At 42.5% G+C, this 19,586-nt stretch overlaps 2 protein-coding genes across 7 annotated transcripts in view; both read left to right on the plus strand.

The window, feature by feature from the left end:
- RAD51AP1 (RAD51 associated protein 1) overlaps positions 1-9,596 on the plus strand; it is a 30,964-nt gene extending 21,368 nt beyond the window's left edge. For 3 of the 6 annotated variants that reach the window (XM_022577350.3, XM_022577349.3, XM_089920162.1), the window contains 2 exons: positions 2,211-2,360; positions 4,485-9,596. In XM_022577350.3, coding sequence (XP_022433058.2) covers positions 2,211-2,360; positions 4,485-4,615 — 281 coding nt within the window. In that variant the 3' untranslated portion in view covers positions 4,616-9,596. Of the gene's footprint in view, positions 1-2,210; positions 2,361-3,350; positions 3,506-4,484 lie in introns of all 6 variants that reach the window. The other 3 variants (XR_016394851.1, XR_016394850.1, XM_089920161.1) reach the window with 3 other exon arrangements.
- Positions 9,597-9,727: 131 nt separating this feature from the next.
- On the plus strand, positions 9,728-18,717 carry DYRK4 (dual specificity tyrosine phosphorylation regulated kinase 4). Its single transcript, XM_022577066.2, is given in 6 exon segments — positions 9,728-9,787; positions 9,789-9,839; positions 11,431-11,491; positions 14,855-14,984; positions 17,329-17,504; positions 18,217-18,717. Coding segments are annotated over 6 exon segments (717 nt in total). The 5' UTR covers positions 9,728-9,730; the 3' UTR covers positions 18,459-18,717.
- Positions 18,718-19,586: the final 869 nt, after the last annotated feature.

The raw sequence follows: 19,586 nt of genomic DNA on the forward strand, positions 1-19,586 counted from the left end.
GACCCATTCATTAAGGGTGGGCGTTGCTCTCACCTTAAATAGCATGGTGCTGAGTACTGGTGCTGAGTACTTAACTAAGAAATGAGAACTAAGTACTGATTGAGTCGTATTCCTCCCACCACTGTATTCTCAATTAGCCAGGTTTTAATTGGTGTTTTTTTGCAATTAGCAAATTCATCTGGTTTCCAGAAATTAGATTTTAAATGTAGGGGTTTTTAGAGATAAAGCTGTGTATTAGTTTCCAATTGCTGCTGTAAAAATTTATCACAAATTTAGTGTTTTAAATCAACACAAATTTATTACTTTACCGTTCTTCAGGTCATAGGTTCAAAATTTTCCTCACTCGGCTAAAATCAAGCTGCTGGCAGAGCTCTGTTCCTCTGTGGAAGTTCAAGGGGAGAAGAACCCCCTTTCCTGCCTTTTCTAGCTTCTAGAGGCCGCCTGCTCTCTGACGGGTGGTCCACTTCTCCCTTCAGAGCCATCACATAACTCTCTCGTTCTCCTACTTCTCACTTGCACTTATAAGCACCCTTGTGAGTACACTGGGGCCATCGGATAATTCAGGATAATCTCCCCATCTCCAGATCCTTAATTTAGTCACACCTGCTAAGTCCCTTTGCTGTGTAAGGTAACATGTGCACACATTCTGGGAATTAGGAGACAGGTCTCTTTAAGGGACCGCCTACCACAAACTGATATGAAAAAGTCATTGACAATAGGGAAAAAACCTAACGTGAATATATTTCATATTTTCTTCAGATGTTTGTTTATGCTTGCTCACCAAAACATTCTAAAAACTAACGATAAAATTTCAGTTTCCAGGTTGGAGTTTGCCGCTTAAAGCCTTCCATATACCCTGGAGCAAGTTGCTTCCCGAGAAAATTTCCTGTGTAATATTAGAAGTAAAGTGTAACAGCTAAATAAGGAGATTAAGAATTTGGAAAGGTGGATTATATTTCTAGTCCCACTAATAATGTACTGATAACCTCTAAGCGTCTCTGACCTGGCAGGTGTTATAATTTGTCCCTGAATAGAGAAAATTGCAAGAGCTATGGTGTCCAATATGGTAGCCACTAGCCAAAGTAGCTCTATCATATTTAAATTAATTAAAATTAGATAAAATTTAAAAGTCAGTTCCTTGGTTTTGCTAACCACATTTCAAGTGCTCACTCACTGTATGTGGCTTGTGGCTACCGTATCGGACAGCACGAAATACAGGACGTTCCCATCACGGCAGAAAAGTCTGTGGGATGGGGCTGACCTAGAGAATGTAGATGTTAACGTTAAGAAGAGTGTATAGTGAAAATGTTCATATGCACATGCACGTAGATGCCACTTAGGTATCTCGAAGCAAACATTATCTGAAAGTGAATTTGTATTCTGCTTCTCCTCCCTCCATCAAAAACAAACCAACAAAAGATCCAAACCCACTCCCATTCTGTGTTCATTCTCTGGGTAAATGGTGCCATCAGATGGTGTGTTCCTGACAGGAACTTGCCAATCATGATTATTCCCTCATCTCCAGCACGCCTCCCCCTTCTGATTACTAAAAGCCATCCGCTCTGCTGTTTTCCCTCCTTTCTCCCCCTTAGTTCAGGCCCTGATCCCCTCTCACCTGGGTTACCATAGAGCCGTCTAGGTGGTCTGCTTTTACACTGACCTCGGCAAGATGCTTCTAGATGTAGGTTCCCTGCCCCGTGACCACCTCTAGAGTCTGTCGTCTCTCTCACCACGTTGCACTGTACGCACCTCTGTGCTTTTCCGCCCTTTCTACTAGAGTCTAGTGATTGGACCGTGAATTCCTAGAGCCTGATAAAATGTCTCACTGACATATTCCGATGAGACACTATTGTGTGATGATTATAAGTGTGGACTCTGGACTCAGACACTTACTAGCTCTCAAACTACAGGCAGATTGTTTAACCTCTCTGTTTCCTTAACTGACAGTATGGATAGTCAGTTCTGTATCGGAGTTGCTCTAAGGGTTAGAGGTAATGTATATGATATGCTTACCATACTTCCTAGCATGTAATGCTCATAAAAGATGGCTATTCTTAGACTCTCAATAAATGTTGATTAATGAGTTTTTCAAATTTATGATTCCGCTTCTTTAATTCTTATAAGCTTATGTAACTTGACAATTTTCACACATACATGCTAGACTTTATCTTCCTCTGTGACCCCTCTTCTATGTATATTTTTCAAATAAGTGACTTCAGTAGATTCTGCTCCTGCTGCTGTCAAGTCAGAATCTTGGCCCTCACCGAAAAAGGTTTCTCCTTCTTCAGAGGCTACTAGGAAGCTGTTACAAATACGAAGTCCTCCAGCTGAAAGCAAGAGACCTAAGTGGGTCCCACCAGGTACGGTATATTTATTTACTGCTCAAGGGCAAGGGCTTGGAAAATTACCACGAGTAGATTTGTTTTTTCTTAGTTGTAAATGTTACGTATGAGCACTTGCTCATATTATTTTTTAAAATTTATTTTTATTTTATTTAAAAAAAATTTTTTGGCCGTGTTGGGTCTTTGTTGCTGCGCACGGGCTTTCTCTAGTTGCGGCGAGCGGGGGCTACTCTTCGTTGCGGTGCGCAGGCTTCTCATCGTGGTGGCTTCTCTTGTTGCAGAGTGTGGGCTCTAGGCACGTGGGCTTCAGTAGTTGCAGCATGTGGGCTCAGTAGTTGTGGCTCACAGGTTCTAGAGCGCAGGCTCAGTAGTTGTGGCACACGGGCTTAGCCGCTCCGCGGCATGTGGGATCTTCCCACACCAGGGCTCGAACCCGTGTCTCCTGCATTGGCAGGCGGATTCTAAACCACTGTGCCACCAGGAAAGTCCCGGAAGATTAGTTATTGAAATAATGAAGCTCTGTCAGTTCAAGGATAATCCTTAGTGTAATCCTTATGAGAATAATTAGGGATTCCGCAACAAAAGAACTTTAAAAGTATTGATATAATGACTGTAGAAATTTGAAGGTAGCATAAGCAAAAAGATAAAAAAGAAATAATGGATTGATGGGTAAAGAGTCATGTCATAAAACACGAAGTGCTTATTAATTCATTGTGGGGAAGGGCCGGCAGGTGACAGAGGTGAGGGAATTGGGCCTGGGGAGGAAGCGTGAGTGAGTGGGCGTTGCTGCCCTCGAGAGCGCGAGCCCTCTGGAAGGAAGCCGCCGTTCCTTTGCTCCACCTGGTTGTTAACATGCAGGATTATGGGCCTCGGATTTCCACGTCTGAGTTTTTCAAGAGAAGCCAGAAGTACAGGTTTTAGTGTGAAATCTCCTAGTTCTTAAAAGTAGACTTTTTAAAACACCATGTGGACCAAACAGTATATCTGAGAGCAGGATTTGACCCTCAGGTTGCCAGCTAGCCTCCTGTCTAATACGAATGTGAGAAGACCAGCAAGATTCCAATGGGAAAATGAGCCAAGGACATAACACACCACTGCCCCCAAGAAGTACAACTAGAAACCAATGTGCAAAGAATTGCAGCCTCGCTGGTAATCACGGAAATGTAAATTAAAATAATAAAATACTGTTTTATACCTCTCAAACTAGAAAATAATAAAGCTGTAGCAACCAGTGCACTCTGGGTTGTGGGGTAGCAGTTATAATTATTTATTATAAATTTATAATCCCTTTACAAGACAGCGTGACAGGAGCCATAAAAATAAATCGATCTTTTGACTTAGGAACTAATCTTGGGAATTTATCCTTAAAAAGAATTCAAAAGAAGGAAAAGTAGTAAGTGGTCAGTAGTAAGTGATTTCTTTATAGCCATTTATAGAAAAGTGAAAAACTAGAAACAACCCAGAAGTTTGTTGTAGGAATTTGATTAATATGTGGCACGTATGTGCAACGAAGAATGATAAATCAGATGGCTGGAAACATGGAAATGTTCATAAAACCTTTGTATGAAAAAAGTACACACACACTTGTACTTTTTACAGTTAAAATCATGACCAGCTACGAACATACATGTGGATAAATTCTGAAATTTAATACTCGTTGGAAATGATTGCTGTATTAGAGTGGTAGCATAAATGAAACTAGTATAAATAAAGAAAAATGGTGTTTGTCATATTAAAAGTTATGTGATATTTGAAAAAATAGATTCTGTAAGGAGTACTTGTAAAAGTTGCAGAATTTTGTAAAAATGCGTTAGATTTTGCTACTACTTTAGACATTACAATTCCATTCATTTTTTTATGTCTTTACAATCAGTGTTCTTTGCTCCCAACTTTCCTATTTAACTTTCACATTTAAAGTTTTGGTGTCATTACCTTGGCCTCTGAGGATGTTTGAAAATATGCAATGCTATATATTTTCTGCTCTTTAGTACTTCCCATTCTTTTGATCTCATATGTAACTTGATGGAACCTGCATAGCAGAATAACGCTTAACTCCTTTTTTTGGCCTCTTCTGTTTTATAAACTGACCTTTGTTACGAGATTTCTGACGTTCTCAGCATCAGGTGATCTGTCTTTTTGCAGCGGTGTCTGGAAGCAGCAGCCGTAGCCCACTGGCAAGAGTGTCTGTGAAGTCTCCAACTCAGAGTCTCCGCCTTGGCTTGTCCCGATTAGCACGAGTTAAACCTTTGCATCCAAATGCTGCTAGTAGCTGAGTGTAGTGGCAAGAAAACGTTTGATCAAGAAGATCTCACTTTTATAAGCATGTTTATATTTGTGTTTATATTTGAGGAGGGTATTGTAACATAAATGAATCCTTTAAAGTTGTATAAATGATCTCTACCTGTTTTGTGATTGTTCTCTGGAAAGCTATCTGAGACTTCAGTAAGAGGTTTGTTTATAAGAATTACCTTGGAATGTCATCCCCTTCTGAAGAGCATATTCTCTTTCCCTTATATGTATATGATAAGTCACTGTCATTACGTGGCTGTCAGTTTGACATGGAGGATGTCCCCGTTACATGTTGTTCTTTCCTAGTAACATGCCCGATGCTTCTTTCTGGCTTTGTCTAGTTTATGGCACCTGAAATTTAACTGTGCAGAGTTTATCTGGCAAAAGGAAAATTCCCATTTCTCCCAGGAGACATTTCTGAAATCTTATAACTTAACCTGCATTGTCAGTTTTGTTGCAATGATGTTTCATATTTTAGCCAAATGTTTTTATATTGAGAATTCAGAATAATTTTCCATATTAAAACAGTTGCTGGGCTTCCCTGGTGGCGCAGTGGTTGAGAGTCCGCCTGCCGATGCAGGGGACACAGGTTCGTGCCCCGGTCCGCGAAGATCCCACATGCTGCGGAGCAGCTGGGCCCGTGAGCCATGGCCGCTGAGCCTGCGTGTCCGGAGCCTGTGCTCCGCAACAGGAGAGGCCCCAACAGTGAGAGGCCCGCATACCACAAAAGAAAAAAAAAAACAAAAAAACCCAAAACAGTTGCTATACTATAGCGTATGTCTCCTACTTCGAAGTAGATGGTTAGATAGCAAATAGAATTTTGTGACATTTTATGGAGCCCTCATTGTCAAAACCTTTAATAAAAGTGAAAAAGTTGTGATATGCACTTTTCCTTGATGCTAATGCATCCACCTGTCTCTGTCTACATTTCATGATAAAATGAGTGCTTTGCAAAAAAATGTTAGCCCTTTTGTTGTAAATATAAAGGGGAAGAGCTGTTTCTTAAAGTCGTCACTTTACATTAAGCCCGTGCTTTAGAGGGTGGCTGTCAAGTACTTGTCACCCCTATTGTATTAGATAGTACAGCCCTTTAGGAAGCTTAGATCCTAATTCACTGTGAGTAAAAATAGTGATACTTATTTATGGTGAGAGCTTCAACCCAAACCAAATTTCAATTTTTAATAAAAATATTTTGAATCATGTTAACCATTAAAAAATACATAATACTTAGCTCAGTTCTTCTTGGTTAATGAAATATCTATGTTAATGTGAAGATAAGTATTTAGAATTATGATTAAAGTGATGATTTTATGTAGGAATTATGATCCTACTGCTATTAATATATATTTTTTCTTATCGAGTGTGTATTTTCTACTGTCTTACACCCCCTAACCTACCCCGCCCCACCCCCTCTTGGAAACCTGTTTCCCAGGGACACGGTATTGAGGTACTCTGTATGCGGCTGTTTAACAATAAACATTTATTAAGAGCCTACCCTGTGTTAGTACTAATATCATTAATTAGTCATCTGGACCAGCTTGATGAACCTGTTTTCTCTATGCTATTGATATTAGTACTTTCCACTGAAAATTACCTTAATGTGTGTCAAAACTGGCCTTGCAGAAAGCACTCATGACCTTTCTGTTGCCAAACCCAGGGTACACTTTCTCACCTTATCTTGTAGACCCTATTCATTATACCCTGCTTAGTACATTTTATTTCTGGGCCCGTATGACACCATTCTTTTGTACTTTTCTCCCTGCCTTCCTGCCTATCTTCATTGTTTGTGGCTTGCTAATCTTTTGTGTCACCTACACCCACAGCTCTCACTACCATACCATATTCTGTGAGATTCCATTCTTTTCCCCCCTGGTCCTTTTTTCTTTCAAAGTTTGGGCAACTTCAAGTTCCAGTGGTCACCAGTGTGACGGTGACTGCCAAGTCAGGATCTTTAAGCCCAGACCTTGCTCTTGACACAGACCACTTGATCATTTGACGTAAGTCATCACTGAATCAATACGTCTCCCCCTCCCCAGGCGTTTTCCCTCCTATATTTTCTGTTAGTAAATAGCATCACCGTCAGGCAGCTGAGGTGCCTCAGGCACTTGCACCCTTCACATCCGTTCAGCAAGCTCTAGTCCATTTCCTGCGTTTCTCAAAACTGCTCTCTCCTTCCACTTGCTGCCTTTACTCTGACTACTAACTGGCGTCCTTGCCTTGACTGGTAACCTACTCGGGCCTACCCATCAAGCCACTCTAGCCAGAGGGAGTTTCCTAAAATAAAATCTGAGCCCGAACACCCCTCTGCTTAAAATCCACACACATACCCCTTAGCCTGTTTAGTTCACAAGCTATTTCGAATCAGGCTGGCCCCTGTCCGCTTCTTCAACCTTGTCCCATGCTGCCCACGTTCACCTTTGACCCCCTGCCACACCACACTGGGTGCTAGTACCCGTGGCTCCAGGCCTTCAGATGGTTCTTATTTGCCTTCTTTCCATTGCTAATTCCTACTTGTCCTTGAAGACTGAAAATCAACTTGGCTCCTTAAAAAAATTTTATTTGAATGTCTGTCCTCCATGGACCAGACTGTATATTCTTCCAGGTGATGCTGCTGTCATTCAACTATTTAGTTTTCCTGCTTTTACCATGTTAACAAATTGAAGGATAAAAACCATATGACAATCTCAATAGATGCAGAAAAAGCTTTCAACAAAATTCAACACCCATTTATGCTAAACTCTCCAGAAAGGCATAGAGGGAACTTACCTCAATATAATAAAGGCCATATATGACAAACCCACAGCCAACATCGTTCTCAATGGTGGAAAACTGAAACCATTTCCACTAAGATCAGGAACAAGACAAGGCTGCCCACTCTCACCACTATTATTCAACATAGTTTTGGAAGTTTTAGCCAGAGCAATCAGAGATGAAAAAGAAATAAATCCAAATCGGAAAAGAAGGAGTAAAACTGTCACTGTTTGCAGATGACATGATACTATACATAGAGAATCCTAAAGATGCTACCAGAAAACTACTAGAGCTAAACAATAAATTTGGTAAAATAACAGGATGCAAAATTAATGCACAGAAATCTCTTGCATTCCTATACATGAATGATGAAAAATCTGAAAGAGAAATTAAGGAAACACTCCCATTTACCATTGCAACAAAAAGAATAAAATACCTAGGAATAAACCTACCTGAGGAGACAAAAGGCCTGTATGCAGAAAACTATAAGACACTGATGAAAGAAATTAAAGATGATACAAACAGATGGAGAGATATACCATTACTTGGATTGGAAGAATCAACATTGTGAAAATGACTATACTACCCAAAGCAACCTACAGATTCAATGCAATCTCTACCAAACTATCAATGGCATTTTTCACAGAACTAGAACAAAAAATTTCACAATTTGTGTGGAAACACAACGGACCCCGAATAGCCAAAGCAATCTTGAGAAAGAAAAATGGAGCTGGAAGATTCAGGCTCCCGGACTTCAGACCATACTACAAAGCTACAGTAATCAAGACAGTATGGTACTGGCACAAAAACAGAATTATAGATCAATGGAACAGGATAAAAAGCCCAGAGATAAACTCACACACACATGGTCACCTTATTTTTGATAAAGGAGGCAAGAATATACAATGGAGAAAAGACAGCCTCTTCAATAAGTGGTGCTGGGAAAACTGGACAGCTACATGTAAAAGAAGGAAATTAGAACACTCCCTAACACCATACACAAAAATAAACTCAAAATGGATTAAAGACCTAAATGTAAAGGCCAAACACTATAAAACTCCTACAGGCAAACATAGGCAGAACACTCTTGACATAAACCACAGCAAGATCCTTTTTGACCCGCCTTCTAGAGAAATGGAAATAAAAACAAAAATAAACAAATGGGACGTAATGAAACTTAGAAGTTTTTGCACAGCAAAGGAAACCATAAAAAAGACAAAAATACAACCCTCAGAATGGGAGAAAATATTTGCAAATGAAACAACTGCCAAATGATTAATCTCCAAAATATACAAGCAGCTCATGCAGCTCAATATCAATCAAACAAACAACCCAATCCAAACATGGGCAGAAGGCCTAAACAGACATTTCTCTTTCCTTTTGTTTGTTCACTTGTTTTTTGGATTCCACATGTAAGTGAAATCATATTGTATTTGTCTTCCTCTGTCATTAAATTCATTTAAAAAATCTTCCCTGTATATTTGTGCTTTGATTGCAAAGTGCCTCAAGTCCATTTTGGAAACAGACAGGGTACAAAGTCATTTTTATTAAATCTTTATTTTGTTTTAAATCACTAAAAATTATTACATCCTTACTGTACCCAAGTCAAACAACAGAGAAGTGACTACAAAATCCCTTGCCCTGCCCCCATCTAGGTAACCAGTTAACAGCATTTGCAAATAACTGTAATGTCCCATGTCTCCAACCTCAGTTTCCTCCTCTGTAAAATCTAGGCTGCCTGCAGTACTAAATATCCTCTGTACATCCTCGTCTGCTGAGATTTTGTTGAACTTTTCTTTCTATACTTTATATAACACAAGGCACACAATGTATGGAATATACATTTTTACATTATGCATTTTGCATGCTGCTTTTTCAACTTTCATACACGTCTTCCCTTGCCAAATCGCAGTACTTCAGAGGGCGTCTACCCCAGATTAATCAGACAATTTGAAAACTTAGCTTTATATTCATCTTATGTTTTTTGAAAACTTGCCTGACAAATTTACTTCTCTAGAACAATGCCTACTTTAGAGTTCTTTATCAGTAATGTGAGGCTAACAACCCCTCGTGATAATCAGGTTGCTCTGAGGATGTGATGAGATTAGATGTGGGATGGGACCATCTGTACTTCCTTCTCCGTGCAAAGCCCGGAGAGTGAAAAGAAGTCGGGGGTAGGGGGGGTTCTTAATTAATTATCGTCCACCCTCGCCTGAGCAGGTATGTGGAGCCGCGTGCTCTGGAGAGGAGATTTCCACGTGAGGTTTCTCTTTCCCCTGCAGTCTACACCTACATCCGAAGCCGGTTCTACCGATCCCCCAGAGGTGATCCTGGGCCATCCCTACAACATGGCCATTGATATGTGGAGCCTGGGCTGCATCATGGCCGAGCTGTACACGGGCTACCCCCCTGTTCCCTGGGGAGAACGAGGTGGAGCAGCTAGCCTGCATCATGGAGGTGAGGGGGACCAGGCTGCCTTCCAGCCGATGCCCTCGGGAGGGGTAACTTCCGCTCTCAGACTCCAGGCTGCATCGGACTCGCTCTAGGGCAATGGCCTGCATCTGTTTACGGGACAGGGTTGGATGTTTTGAAATTATGTACACTTCTGAGTTGACATCTAACCTTTTTATCATAAATTTAAGTAACTGCAAAGGATGTAACTTCCAGCATATTGTGAATAGTGACATTTAAAATAAAACTGTTATACCGGTCTTTCAAATATATTCCAGAGAATCTAAAAACCAGGCTGACGTGACACCCATTGAAATCTGTGCACTGTTGAGTTGTTAGTTACCATCTTAACTTTCTGGGAAGAATATCACCCAATGAAAAGGCTTTACCGAGACTCTCACATGATTATTCATTATACCTGCTCTTCTTTTACCTAAAGGCATCTTGTTAAGCCAAATTAGAGGACATGGGAGAAAATAATCCTAAAGATTGGAAATTTCACATTTTAGGATTTCCCCAGGGAACAAAGATATTTTGACTCTGAACAAAGACGTATCTAATTCCTCTCTCTCTCAACTTATCTATCCATTCATCCCAAATCTCCATTTTCTAGATTGTCTTAAAGTTAAAGGTTGGTTGGGGAGACACATACATCCTTGGGAATTAATGTAGAGATTCATCTTACGGTTGAAAATGATAATAAAGTATTCCACTAATTTAGTTAGCAGTAGCTATAAATGATAGCTATGGTGGGATGAACACTGCCCTGGAAATCAGTAAACCCGGAGGCTAGTCCTCCTCTTTGGCAAGTCACTTCCCTGGTCTGGATCTCTGTAAAATGAGGGGACCAGAGTCCATGGCTTCTAAGGTTGATGATGGATGATTCCGTGAAGCATCCCTGAGCCAATCCTCCTCCCATTTCCAAGGAGAACGGAGGGCGTGGGATCTGGGTGGAGGTTCCTACTGCCCCCGAACTGCAGCTTCCTCCTGACCTCAGTCAGCACGGCTCAGGAACAGGAGGGCAGGGTCATGAAGGGACAACCTGGGAACCTGGCTGCAAGGACAGGGGCCCAGAGCTGAGGGGGACACCCGTCGTTTCTCTCTTCTGTGTGCACCCCTATAGGTTGCAGTGGGGAAAGGTGACCAAGCAGGTGTTACCCTTGTCTTTTCAGAAGATACTTTGTCATATCGTGGTCTGATGCCCATCTGGTGATTTCCATCTCCTTTTCCTTTCCTCCCTTCCCATGCTCTGAGCTGGGATGTGTCACTCCTTAATTCAGGGGTGGTCCGCAGCTGCACTGGTTTACTTGCTTGGACAGTGGGATCTGCCTGCTATCACGAGTGGCCTATCTAGTAGGTGCTGATGTCTGTTTAGAATAATGTGGGTGGTGTCAGTGCTCGGGATACTGAAACGGCCCTGGATCAGGAGTCAAGTCTCAGGCTCTGGACCTGCTCTGCCACTGGCTTGAGGTTATCGCTTAATATCCTGGGTCCTTATCTGTAGAAGACAGAGCTTAGCTGAAGTCCCACCCAGTTCTAACAGTCTTGGAATGTGTGACTCCAGAGGAGTGAATCCACTGCTTTGTCCTTGTTGAAGGTGCTGGGCTTGCCACCAACCCACTTCATCCAGACGGCCTCCAGGAGACAGACGTTCTTTGGTGAGTCCCAGGTCTGACTCTCTTTTTCCTGTTGTAGCCGATGAGGTTTCCCAGCCCCGGAAGACACCTTTGATGCCCTACACCCCATATGATGCTCTTCCTCTGGCCCCACCCCAAAAGGCAGGCTGTGCTTAGAGGTTTCTTTCAGAAAAGTAAAAAGATGCTGAGCCATGGTACCAGGGGCATGATGGAGATGGGTGGGACAGTCACTGGGAGCGAGGTCTCGGCAGTGAAGATGCACAGGTGCTGAGAATGACCAGGTTCCTGCTCAGAAGGCCTACCAGCAGATCTTGAAACCCCAAAAGATTAGAACTCTACCCTCTCCTAACAGTTCTCCCCACCTCCCCTAGCAGCTTGCCTGCCCGCTCGCACTACGCACCGTGAAGGAAATCAGAGAGCAGAAGCGTCTTTGCAAGAACAGTGGAAAATTCCATTGCTACAGTTTATCATTAATGGAGCCTTATTCTTTCCTGCTGAAATTCTCTTAATCCCCCAGTCCCTCACTATTCCAGATTCATTGCAACTTTGGTATAAAATGGGTAAGCAAGGGCTGTCAGCTATGGCTTGTCAATTTTGTATAGGACATCTGCCTAATTGCTGGAATTTAGCTTCATCCACAGTCTCCATGCTGCACCTCCCCCATCCCAGTTCCCAGACTCTGGATTTTATGATCCTCTCTCTTTCAAGCCAAGCTGTGCTGTACAGGACGGACCGGTGGATCAATGAAGTCCAACTCGGGCAGGGCTTCTGGGCCACTGTGAACCAGAAGATGAAGCCAGTCCCAGATCTAAAATCCCTTTGCTGAGGGATTCCCGTGTACAAAAAGCCATAGTGGCCCTAATGTCAGCCAAGTGGAGTAAAGCCAGATGTGAGGGATGAGGGCTCCACAGACGGGCTCCCTGCCATCCGGAACGACATTGTCGTCAGCTTAGTTCACAGGCTCACACTGTCGTTCCCAGCCCTCCTGCCTCTTATTTTCACCCAACGGTGGCCTCAAAATGGGTAGACAAATCACATAATTTCTCTCCACATCTTGTCCCATCAATAGGAAAGTCAAAAAACACCACCCTGGGGGACCCTCCTGGACAAAAGTGTTTCACTCATGTTGATGGGCAGCCGGTATATATTGGTTCAGCCACCTGGGGGTTAAAATGTAGTCTATTTCTGTACCAGCTGGTTAAAAAGCCACAGCCCTGAGCCCACGATCCAGAAACTAAAATTTTAAGGTCTGGCAAGGAAAGGTCCTCCAGGATCCCCCTCCAATGCCAAGACTGTCGTCCACTCGGATTGGTCAGTCCCATACCAGAGCAGAGCATCTGGCCGACTCGCCGGTATAACTTATGCATGGGGCAATGGAACTGGTCTCTTGACCCCAGATGTCCTTTTCCCATCCACCACTTTTAATTCAGCCTTTTGGATTTCAAAGGACTTAGGGAAAGACAAGTAGGAGCATTGGTGTTCCCTCCTGCTAGACAAAGACAATGTGGGAAGAGTCACATCTCAAGCCTATAACCCTGAACTCAAGAGACTGTACTTGAGGGAATCAAAAGGAAGGGAACATAGGCATTTTGGTAAGAGGGTACCAAAGACAGACACATGTCCATTTCATAGAGTACCCGATTTTTACCGTCAGCACCAAGCTTCCGAATGTGATTTTGGTAGCAAAAGCACACATCTTCCCTTCCTGCGTAAGAAAGGACGTTATTGGGAGCTGCTTCCTCATCCGTGTTTCCCAAATTTTATTTGATTATAAGAGTCATTTGGGTTCTTGGGAAAAATGCTAATGCCCGGGATCCTCCTATGGTATAGTGCGTTTGAGGCGGGACTCAGAGTCTGTATGTTTTTTACAACAGCTTATGATGCGGCGAGTTTGGAAACACTATATCCACTTAAGTTCTTGGCTCTCCCTTCCCCAGGTTTGGGCTGCCAACAGGTCCTCAGCCCCCAGCCACTCCTAGTTAATACCCTTAATTAAGAGGAAAGTTGTTTCTTCAAAGGTAGCAAGATATGTAGGTGCTCCAGGCAGCAAGAGGAGGTGGGGAGAATAATGAGATACTGGGGAAGGTCAGAGAGGTAGGAAAAACTTGTACAAGAAAAGCAATTACATAAAGATGACTGTAGGAGCTATGTTATTTGTAAGCCCGTGAATCTAATTCTTCTTTGGCCATTTATGAAAAGACAATATAGGATAAGGTGGGAGCCGTGGTGCCACAGTCAAAAAGGAGTTCACAGGACCTATGCCCTATGCAGTACCCCCAGCCCATTTTTTCCTATATAAACACACAGATACCCATGTGTGTATATACACACATACACACACTCACGGGCTCTTCTAGGAATTCAGTAAGAGCAGGTGTTCTGTCGGACGCCCTGCAAATTGTATTGATTGCAAAAGTAATTAGAAGCATTTCATTATGTACCTTCCAGGATGTCCATTGTATGAACCCCGAGTTTTTGTGAGAATTTCATGGAATGTGTCAATTTTGCATGTATGTATATACATATCCGCCCTTTTACTTGTATATTTACAAGGTGTGAGCATACATGGTCACCTCTCTGAACATGCTCACCACGACCTAGATGTCCAAACGAATGGTCTTGCCTTCAAGGCATTGCACTGTGTTCTCAGGCCACCTTTGGACCTGTCTTCAGGGGTTTCTTTTCAGCAATGACAGAAGATACATTTGGTGAGGGCTTTAATCAGTGGAAATGGCTGAAGAAAATCATTCCAAGCAGTGTCTTAAGCCACCAACCAAGTTTGATCACTCCAGTTATGGACAAAATTTTGACACGACTGAAAATAAGAAATGAGGTTAACTTGCTTGTGTGGCTTGTACATGAGCTCTGAAAGTCAATCCTTCTCCTAAAATGACTTTCCTGTTATTCCCCACGGGTGTCCCAAATTCTCACGTTTTGGGGTGAGGAAGGATCAAGGGCATAGATAAGCCAAGAATGGACAACATGCTTTTTGTTCAGAGTGGACCGTTTCTGTCACTTCAGATTTACCTTACTATTATTATTATCATCGTCATCGTCATCATTATTATTTTACGTTGGTTAATGTTAAACCATTAAAATCATTTGATTCCAGGAGGAGGAGGTGGTGGCTCAGAACATGCCGAGTAGTAGGAAGTTATTTGTAAAGGTAAATTGTATTCATTGGATAATGTACATGTGGTTGTTTTAAACTAGGACTGCGGGTGTGTGTGTGTGTGTGTGTGTGTGTGTGTGTGTGTGTGTGTGTGAGGGGGCGGGAGAGTTGCAGAGGCCACTCCCAGAAGCAGCAAGGTTGAGTGAGCAGCTGTGATGTGACCAATGCATATTCACACCTGGAACTAAACACATAATGTCGTATCTCTAAAGATCCCAAAGGTTTTCCTAAAAATATAACCAACAACAGGGGGAGAAAAAGACACCCGGATTCCAAGGATCTCACCATGGTGCTGAAAACCTACGACACCCGTTTCCTGGACTTTCTGAGAAAGTGTTTGGTGTGAGTTTTGTCAGGGTGTCTTTGCTTCTGGGTTTCCTCTTAAACACTGTACTTTCCCACATGTTTGCTGGTGAAAGTCTGGGGCTGGGAGGCAGTCATGGGACATAATAAACACGGACCATAGATCTTTAGAGTCTACGAGATGCTTTCCTATCTGTTGCCTCGTCAGACTGCTCTCTCCACTGTCCATCCTGTGTGGTCAGTGGGACGGACGACTTGATGTTTTGAGACGTGGGGCCTGAGGCTCGAGAGATTCAGTGACTTGCCCTGGATTACACAGCGTGTGGGTCAGGCTTGCTTCCGTCTTGCCCTGACTGCCTGGAAGCAAGGTTGTAGGCAAGTCCTCAGTGTTTTCTGCTTCATGGACTGAAGCCCAGGTCTTCAGAGAGTCTGTTGTATCAATAACTATTTGCATACATGCCCAGTACAAGCTGGTTTCAGGCCCCTTCCCACCCATTCTCCTAGGACTTAGAGTCTAAATCCTCTCGTATTAGGGAACTAGGGAAAGGGTGATCTATAAACCATTTATTGTGTACAGCTTTTTAGAATCTATAGGCATATTCTGAATCTTAGAAAGTAGGCTCTGTACTTCACCCGTCATAGTATTGATAAAAAAAAACCCCAGTAGTCCATAAAACACCTCAGAACAGTACCTAGTTTAGAAGGTATTTAGAAAATGCTAGCTGTTGTCACCAATTTTAAAGAGGTTATGCAAGTCTGTCTCCACTGAGTGGCAAATAAATGAGCCACGTGATATTGGACAAGTCATTGTCTCTCTGGGCTTCAGTTTCCTTTTCTGTAGAGTGGGGTATTCCTAAGGTCTCTCCCAGCTGTATTAGTCCTATAATTGTTTAGTAGTTTTAGAAGACCATATCTTTATGTTCTCTCATTCCTTCAGTGGGATGAAGTAGTTTTAGCAAAATACTACTCTTCTGGCATTTGTGCATGTGGAGTTTAGGTACTAGCTCAGAAAATAAACCACCAGGGCCTGCCGAAAGTTTTCCCATCTGCGGGGTCATGCTACCCATCTGAAAAATGGAGACAGAGAAGGATCCTGTACACCATCATGACCCCCACTCCACCCCAGCCTCTTGCTGAGGCGATAGAATGAATGGCCATTAACTCGTAACAGAAACTCAGTACTGAGACAGAGGTGGGTAATCCAGAAACTCAGAGCCAGGAATGAAATTATTCTCCTTTTTAGTGCAAAGGGCTGGTTGCTCACACCTTGTAAGAGGCAGTCATGCTGTCAGGGCCTGTTGTTTTATTACTTCGTATTTGGCTAATTAGCAAGTCTTTGAGAGACTAAAAGTTTTGGGTCAGATTTAATAGGGATGTAAAGTTCTGTGTCTAGATTTTATAGGCTAACTCTAGGAGTTCAGGAGAGGCGAGGTGTAGCTTAACAGCAGTTCATTGGACAAAGAACTGGGAACTTGAGTTGTTTAGACCTCGATGAGTCTGAAATATTAATGCCATCTCCTCGCAATTAGTAGCTGTTCCCAGCATGATGGACACCAGTTAGATAACAGCTGAGATTTCCTATCTAGGAAGGAACTGATCATGTCATATGATCAATAATTAGTAGTCATGTAAATGTTTTCAGATAGTTGAAGGGTTGTGACATAAAAGATGGATTAGTTGTCTCATTCTGTATGATGCTACTGGGTAGAATTTAAGACCGGGTCAAAGTTACTAGGCTAAAAGTTCCTGAGAAGTGAATCTTGGCTCAATCAAAATGAATAACTTTTAAAGAACTGGAGTTTTTTAAAACTGGAATAGCTAGTTCTGTGAGTTAGTGCCATGTTACTAAAATTACTCAAGAAAGGCAAGATGATTCCATGGTGGGTCAAGTGTATTTTGTCAAGTGTATTTTGTTACTGCATTAGCAGTTTGGATTATCTCCAAGTCCCCTCATGATCTTAATATTCTAGTGTTCTATAATGTTCTTTGTGATATACTTGGAGGTCCAAATTCCATAGTTTGGGAATCACAATTAAGCATCTCTTCATTTTGATGTTCTTAGTTTACTAAACCCTAAATCCCACTGGTTTCGATTTTCTATAATATTTCTTGTAACGGAATTTGGGCTGTGAGATATTCCTTGGCTTGTCATACACATTTTCTAAAAAGATCATTTCCAATAGTTGCTTCCAGGTACTTTAAAATTATATGTCATAAGCTCTGTTCTATGGTATCTTTGAGTTTTAACATAGCTTAAATGGGTTCTTTAAAAATGAACCATTTTTATATCTTATTTAGGTTCTTTATTGGGGTCTTTGAAAATATTTCATTATTAAAAAGGGAAATAAAACGCTAACCAATGCTGGGCTTTGTTGGTGTGTAGCTGGGAGCCTTCTCTTCGCGTGACCCCTGACCAGGCCCTCAAGCATGCTTGGATTCATGAGCCGTGGAACCTCAAAGCACAGCCCAGGCTTCAGACCTTGAGGAAAGCCAGTCTCTGTTTCCCTTCTGAGGCCAGGAAGGGCAAGGTTCAAGGGCAACATCACTTGGGCAAACAAGGTACAGTCCCTCAAATAGCCAGTCCTATTTCCATAATCCAGGGGGTCAGACGTCTCTGGAGGATTGCATGCCAATTTCTCTGAGCTCAACCTTGGTTAATTATTCTGGCTTCATCACTACTGGCCTGACACTTCTTAATTTGGGGATTTTCCTCTTTCAGGAAACTTGGTTGTGGCTGGGTTCTCCTCTTTTTTTGCCCTCTCATCATTAGGAATTTCCGTGTTTCTCCTATCTCCAATTCCTATTCCCCTCCTTTCCTTTTCTTTCAATGCGTCCTCCTCTGCAAGCCCTATAATTACCTTTTGAATTTTTATCAGACAGATTATGGAATTATGCAAATATCTTTTATATGCAATATAGCTTCACGGTTATGTCCTTGGTCACTGGAGTCAGGCTGCCTGGGATAAAGTCTGGCCCTACCACTTACCAGCTGTGGGCCCTTGGGCAATTTATTTAACCTCTCTGTGCCGCAGTTTCTCCATTTATGAGAATGAGAATAATGCCTATTCTCTCTGGTTGCAGGAAGGATCAAAGGAACCAGTAAGTGTAAAGGGCTTAAAATGATGCCTGGCACACAGAATGTGCTTTACAAATGACTTGTTTTTGTATCATTACAACCAGATTTCCCCCAAATGACTTACAGCCTAATGGACAGTTAGAATGTAATTCATATTTGAACACTTACTTGTTCCTGCTCTCTCCTCTTTGGCAGAGGTGATCCTTCAAATTGAGACTAAAGACAAAATCAATGAAGGCGCCACTAAACAGGATCAGAACTCAGGTAGTCAGCAGGGCTCTGTCCAGCACACAGCTGAAGTCCAGCTGCCTCATCTAGCAGAAGCTTCCAGAAAGCCCGAGGCAGTTGTTGGGCCAGCGGAGTCCAAGGCCTCCACAGGACAACAAAACAAAAATTGCTCCCCCAAGAACACAAACATTTTACCACCTATTGTGTGACCTGAGAGGAGGGTGTGTCCTGTTCCTTTCCACCAGTGATTTGTATTAGAGACAGCACTTATATTGTACAATACTTAAGACTGTTGTTTTTTAATGCATAAAGGTTTTTTAAAAACCCGTCTATTCACATGGCCTATTGGCATGATTCCTATGATGAGGGATTGGAAAGGATGTCCTTGCACCCATGCTCCTTCCTTATGCCCTCAATCAAATACAACAATGGGTGCATGTGTGGGGAGATGGGGTGGGGAGAGAGTTAAGTACTCAGTGTTACAGCATCACTGAGAGGACTCTAAATAATAAAAAAAACTACTTTTTTCCTCTTGCCCAAGACAGTTAGTCAGGATTCTGGTTTGAAAATGACAGAAGCTGAGTTCCAACTAGTTTAAACAACAAAGGACATTTATTGGTTTCTGTGACTGGGGAATCAGGAGGGCTAAGTGCAGACACAGCAAGATCTAGGAGTTCAGACAAGATCATGGAGCTCAGACTCCCTCTCCCCCATTAGTCTTGCTTCTTTTTATGGTTAACTTCACTCTGAAGACAAGCTCTGCCCAGAAGTTAAGATGACCACTCTCAGCCAGTCAGAAGATGCAGTCTCAGAGGTGATTGATCGGACTTGAACTCATCACTGTGTCTGAGATATTGGGGTCCTCTGATTGGCCAGCCTGGGTCACAAGCCCACAGTGTGGTGTGGTGTGGTGTGGTGGCAGCGCCATGACTGATGCTTCTCCAGGACCCCGTGGAGTAGGGCACAACAGGTTTCCCAAAGGACGGAAGGCGAGCAAACTACAGGATGTATCCACTCATCCACCACCTGCCCTTCTCGTCTTTACCTACACGAACTCAGTCTGTATATGGTTGTAATTATGGTACAGATAAATGTGTACAAGACACTCAAGATCATAACATCATAAACATCATACATGGCTTCATAGTTTTCATTTTAATCAGTGTGTAACTGTCCATGAAGGGAGACACCAGGTAATTGAAGCTATGCGTTTGGATGAGATCACCTAGGGAAGATGGTAGAGAGTAGCAGAGGGTCAAGAGAAAGTCCTGGGAAAGACAAACATGTAAGGGCTTGACAAAGTGGAGTAGAGCCCCTGAGAGACGTAGAAAAATAGG

This window comes from Delphinapterus leucas, chromosome 11 (assembly GCF_059928025.1).
Source record: "Delphinapterus leucas isolate spDelLeu-1000000601 "Yukka" chromosome 11, BTC_Dleu_Yukka2, whole genome shotgun sequence".
Classification (NCBI taxonomy): domain Eukaryota; kingdom Metazoa; phylum Chordata; class Mammalia; order Artiodactyla; family Monodontidae; genus Delphinapterus; species Delphinapterus leucas.